This window comes from Columba livia, chromosome 3 (genome assembly GCF_036013475.1).
Source record: "Columba livia isolate bColLiv1 breed racing homer chromosome 3, bColLiv1.pat.W.v2, whole genome shotgun sequence".
Lineage (NCBI taxonomy): Eukaryota > Metazoa > Chordata > Aves > Columbiformes > Columbidae > Columba > Columba livia.
The window spans coordinates 36,853,122-36,859,039 of record NC_088604.1 but is presented as its reverse complement, the minus strand read 5'-3'; the positions used below and the strand labels follow the sequence as shown (position 1 = coordinate 36,859,039).

General features: G+C 49.4%; 1 protein-coding gene across 2 annotated transcripts; it reads right to left on the bottom strand.

The window, feature by feature from the left end:
* Window positions 1–2,473: 2,473 nt before the first annotated feature.
* Window positions 2,474–5,339, bottom strand: RIPPLY2 (ripply transcriptional repressor 2). 2 transcript variants are annotated; one of them, XM_065056444.1, is made up of 4 exons: window positions 4,978–5,339; window positions 4,667–4,742; window positions 4,455–4,519; window positions 2,474–2,770 (listed from the first exon to the last, which is right to left on the bottom strand). In XM_065056444.1, exons 1-4 carry the CDS (start codon window positions 5,049–5,051, stop codon window positions 2,605–2,607), a joined length of 381 nt encoding a protein of 126 aa, XP_064912516.1. In that variant the 5' UTR covers window positions 5,052–5,339; the 3' UTR covers window positions 2,474–2,604. The 2 variants fall into 2 exon arrangements, with proteins under 2 accessions (XP_064912516.1, XP_064912515.1); XM_065056443.1 differs by lacking the exon at window positions 4,978–5,339 and having other exon boundaries at window positions 4,667–4,971.
* Window positions 5,340–5,918: the final 579 nt, after the last annotated feature.

Below are 5,918 nucleotides of genomic sequence, written 5' to 3'. Positions count from 1 at the left end.
GGCATCTGCCCAGGCGCGGGGGGGGTGTTGATAGGAACCGCCTGGGACTGGGCGTCCCTGTTGACATCTCGGGCCCGCGGGGCTACCCTGCAGAGCGGTGCCGGGCTGCCCCAGGGCAGCGCGTCCGCCCGCTTGTTTCACCCTCGGGAGTTTGTCTCCCGTTGCAGTGAGGTTGGTTTTACATCCAGGTCCCCCAGCGCCAGGTACGGTGCTCGCAGAATCACAGAATGTTAAAGATTGGAAGGAACCTCGAAAGATCATCTAATCAAATCCCCCTACCGGAGCAGGAACACCTAGATGAAGTTACTCAGGATGGCGTCCAGGCAGGTTTTGAATGTCTCCAGAGAAGGAGACTTCACAACTGCCCTGGGCAGCCTGTTCCAGTGCTCTGGCACCCTCACTGAGAAGAAATTTCTTCTCAAATTTAAGTGGAACCTCCTGTGTTCCAGTTTGGATTCATTGCCCCTTATCCTATCATTGGTTGTCACCGAGAAGAGCCTGGCTCCATCCTCACGACACTCACCCTTTACCTATTTATAAACGTTAATAAGGTCATCCCTCAGTCTCCTCCAGGCTAAAGAGACCCAGCTCCCTCAGCCTTTCCTCATACGGGAGGTGCTCCACTCCCTTAATCATCTTGGTTGCACTGCACTGGACCCTCTCCAGCAGTTCCCTGTCTTTCTTGAACTGAGGGGCCCAGAACTGGACACAATATTCCAGATGTGATCTCACCAGGGTGGAGTAGAGGGGAAGGAGAACCTCTCTCGACCTACTGACCACCCCCCTTCTAATACACCCCAGGATGCCATTGGCCTTCCTGGCCACAAGGGCACAGTGCTGGCTCATGGTCATCCTGTTGTCCACCAGGACCCCAGGTTCCTTTCCCCTGCATTGCTCTCTAATACGTCATTCCCCAACTTATACTGGAACCTGGGGTTGTTCCTGCTCAGATACAAGACTCTACACTTGCCCTTGTTATATTTCATTAAATTTTTCCCTGCCCAACTCTCCAGCCTGTCCAGGTCCCGCTGGATGGCAGTACAGCCTTCTGGCGTGTCAGCCACTCCTCGAGCCAGACAGTTATGACAAGGGGCGCTATTGCTGTCCCCACGGTCTGAAGGTCGGATGGGGAGAAGGGCCGTGTGTGAAGACTCTCTCCTTCCTGCTGGGCTGGCCCAGGCCCGCCAGGGGAAGGTGGGACAGGGCAGGCACCCTGGGGCTGCTGCTGCTGCCACACTGAGCCAGCCCAGCCTGCAGCAACACTCATGAGCACTCAGGCAAGGAAATGTTCAGGTATGTAGGGAAGCTGTACTGGTTACAGTAGCAACTGGCATTTGAATTAAAATTTTGGATCTTTTTGTCCCTTTATGGGCTTTGGTCTGCATGATGATTGGTATCAAACTTGGCTTTGATTATCAAAACAATCAGTCCACAAACAAACAATCCCTCTACTCTGCTCTGGTGAGGCTACATCTGGAGTATTGTGTCCAGTTCTGGGCTTCCCAGTTTAAGAAGGACAGGGAATTACCAGAGGGAGTCCAGCAGAGGGCTAGGAAGATAAGGAGTCTGGAGCATCTTTCTTATGAGAACAGAGAGAGCTGGTTCAGCCTGGAGAAGCTGAGAGGGGAATCTTATTTATTCTTATAAATACCTCAAGAGTGGCTCTAGAAGATGGGACCAGACTGTTTACAGTGATGCCCAACAACAGGATGAGGGGCAACACGCACCAACTGAAGCACAGGAGGTTCCATCTGAAAATGAGGAGAAACTTCTTTACATTGAGGGTGCCAGAGCACTGAACAGGCTGTGGAATCTCCTCTGGAGACATTCAAAACCTGCCTGGACACATTCCTGTGTGATCTGCTGCAGATGAACCTGCATTAGCAGGTGTGTTGGACTAGATGATCTTCAGGGGTCACTTCTAACCCCAATCATTCTGTGATCAAAACAACTCACATCACAACTCTCTCAGTTCTTGATGTCCACTTTACAAGCAAAACTGATAGTTTCATACTGTATGCATAACAATACAGCTCATGTACATGAGAGAGCATCAATGACAAAAACACACTAGAGTTTTTGTTTTGGTTTTGGTGGTTTTTTCTCTAAAAGTATAACTAGAGCAGAATTTGGATCCTTTTCTCCATCTGGTAAACAGCTATACTGTTTCTTTCCCATGTTTGAAACCTTATTGTTACAACAGGCACATAATTAGAATACTTAACCCAATTATTTCTTTGTATCTTCCTACACAGAGCCTGCTAAATCACAACAAAAGATCTTTCCTTGTGTCCTCAAACTTTGAGGAAGTCACACAACAATAGAGCACTTTAAAGCAAGGCAGCCATTCTCTGCTCCTAAAATTGATGTCCAAGTTATAGTCCACAAAATATAGGACCTTAGTTAAAGATACTAATCAATACCTTCCCTGCCTAAAACAGGACAGGAATAAAACAAATGAAAAAGGCTCAGATAAAATTACAAAACATTTCCATTTTATTAAGAATAACTTACATACAAATAAATTATCTTTAAAAATACTATAATACAATTTTATATTAAGTTCAAATTAAGTCTTAGAAGTTGTGTTGGCCTTCCCTGCAATCAGCAATCTGATTCTGTTCTTGAATCATGTTCCAGTTCATCTTCATCATCTTCACTATCTGAGTCTTCATAAAAGGAAATCGTAGCTTGAACTGGAAAGTTTTTCAGAAGTGCTTCGGCTTCCTGATATAAGTAATCATAGCACCTTGATTTGGGCCAAAATAGTCTGAAACAGGTATACAATAGGTTTGCATATTGTTATTACATATTTTACTTGGAGGTTGACTAACAAGAAACAGCAGTGAAATTCTGTTACAACAAGCTTCCTACATAGATAAGGATGAACTTAAAGAGCTAGTTTTGCAGCAAAAATGGTTTAAAAACCAAGATTCACTGCATCTGAAACTTCCCACTCGAGTGTCTCACTAACAGTATTACCTGGGGATCCGATTCAAGTAACACTGCCCTCACTGAAACTATTCCTGGGGAAGATAATGGGTGTCAATATATCCTGATTACATTAGTAGTTTTGTTACCAAAGGCTGCCAACCTAGGTGGTCATTTACAATGGCGCAAGACAAATATCAAAGTGAAAGGAATGATAAAGGTCTAGGAGGAAAGGACCTTGATACTTCACCTGTCTTTCCAAGAACAATCACCTAACAGATTCCTTATGGAAGATGCCCCATAAGTCCAGTTTTTAAAGTAGTCTGTGTTATATCCAGAAATTAATATAAAGATTGCTGATAATACAGCGGTTAGCAAGAGCTATCAGCTAATGAGATAACAGATTGCAATTAATATACTTCACAGCTCCTATTCCTTTCAACTAGCATCCTCTTTTGTTTACAGTTTGTAAGTAGCAGGAAGAAACAGACAATAGAGGTCCCAAGAGGACATTGCAACACAAACGCTGACTACGGATTGTTTATAATAGAAATACATTAAGAAACAGAACTAGATGATTTTCTAGCAACTACAAAAAGTGCTTTCCAGGCTACTGTTTAACAGAACACTGCCTTCTTTGCAGCACAAAGTATCTGACACTTGTTTTATAACATCTCTTCATTCCCAGTGTTCCCTGCAGTATTTGTTCATATCTAAGCACCAGAGCAGTGACAGTGAAGTCAGAGTGCATGCAATTGCTTAGGTAGTCTGTGTATAGTATTTGAAGGATCGGAGCCTAGTTTTGGGAGAAAGCTGCATCTTGTCTGGAAGAATTAATTACCTATGCAATTATTTTAAGCACCTTGCAACACCTACTAGTACTTCTGAAAACAGATTCTCCTGCAGATTCAACTGCAGATATTTTATTTCCTTTTCAGAACTGACAGAGCAGTAATTACACGAGTATTTTTCTTCGCAATGCTGGTTTAGTCTGTACTCTCTCCTCCTGCCACTCTTTCCCAATGCCTGCACCTGCTTCTCTGCCCCAGGAGGACACTGGAGGTTTGCACAGCAAGACAGCTTTAGGAACTACCTCTCCTCTCCCTTTATTAATCCTGGGCACAGGAATGAGTAGCAAGCTGCTTCTGCCACCACAAAAAAAAAAAAAAAAACAAAAAACACAACAACCCACATAACTATGTAAACATACGTAAAGTCCCACACCACAAAAGCATGCCAACATCTTAAAGACCTGGTAAATCCACAAGTGTTGCCAATCGTTTGCCCGAGGATCTGTCAGTTCAACAGCACTTAAACGGCTAAATCGCGCTGAAGGCACTTCGATATCTACACAAATACATGGGTGGGATGGGAAGGGGTGGGGGAACCAGTGCTTAGCTCTTACCCCCTGGCCATGCAGCGCCACAGGCCCCGGCAGCGCGGGGACCGGGTGCCTGGAGCTCCCCCGCGGGAACCCGGAGCTCTCTCGCGGAAAGCGGCAGCGGCCCGGGGCAGCCACTTACCTGACGGGGTGCGTGTACTGCGCCAGCTTTTGGGAGGCTTCCGCTAGCCCGCAGGGGCTGCGATGCTGGGGGGGAGAGAGCAGAGATCAGCCCGCCGGCACGGCACCCAGCCCTCGGGGGGACCACCCCGAGCAGCCCCCCCAAGAACTCCCTAAACGCTAGTACAGGGATGCCGGCGGGAGGTGCCACCCCCCGCCCTGCGTCCCACTTACCGCGGTGGGTCTGGGGCCGGTCCGCTGTCCCACCTCGTCCGGCACGGGCACCCAGGGTCGCCAGAAGGGCACAGACCTGCGGGCCGAGGGCAGGACAGTCAGAGCAGGGCTGGGCCTCGCCCGGCACCGGGAGGGGGCGGAGAACGGCGAGTAGCCCTGCGGGAGCAGCGAGAGCGGGCGGGGGCGGCAGCAGCACCCAATCCCACCGCTCTCCATCCTCCGCCGGTTTGCGGCCACTCGCCCAGCCCTGTACACCCCGGCCCCGGAGGCTTTTATAGCCGCCGGCGGCCGCTGCGCGCCGCGGAGCCCACCTCCCCCGGCTCATTTGCCAGCGCCATCGACAAAAAGGCTCCGCTGTGTAAACACGGGGCGCGGGCGCGTGCATGCCCCAAATGGCCCGGGGGGTGGGGAGTTGGCAAGTCGGTGTTAATCGCACTTGAGCAGACACATGGCTGCTGCCGGGAGGGGGGGAGCCCCTGTGGGAACGGGGCGGGAGACAGGGCGAGGCGGCGCCGGGTACGTGCCCAGGCCGCCCTCCCGCGCCGGTGATGGGACTAAAGCAGCCGCAAGCGCGGCCTTTTGTTGTTAAAAATGTGTTGATTCCCCTAGAGCGGCACGGCGAGGCGTGTGAGAAGAGAGTGCCAGCGCCTCCACTCCGCTCAGCACCGCGGCCCGCGCTGGTACCCGCAGCACCCGGCGCGCCCCGCGCCCGAACCGGCGGGAGCGGAGCTGCAGGGGGATGGGGGTGTAAGGAGGGGACGAGGGGGACAGGGCTTCCCGGGCACAGACAAAGGAATTTCCCCCCTCGGGCGAAGGGATGGGGGAGGAAATTACGCTCTTTAGAGGGGTCCTTGTTTCATAATGCATCACTCCCCAATACGCTCTGTGACATATTCCCCCAAGATAACGTTGCTTTCTTAGTTAGCGTGGTGGCTTTTTTTTTTTTTTTTTTTTTGGTAGGGTATTTTTACCGAGTAGACATGCCTTCCTTTCGTCTTTTTCACGTGGTCCCGATACTTTATTCTGCTGCCAGCATCAGATGCTGTTGCTACATGCACAAGGTTTTATGCCAAACTTGTACCATTTCCATGTTTCCCGGTACCAAGGGAGCTTTTTTTTTTTCATTATTTTTTTTCCCCTTTTCTTTTCGACATTGCAATCACTGATGCATGTGAGGGGGGCAGAAACAGTAGAGTGATCATATATAAGATTTTGTAAACATTAATAATATCAGTCCTAGGGAAGCTAGGAG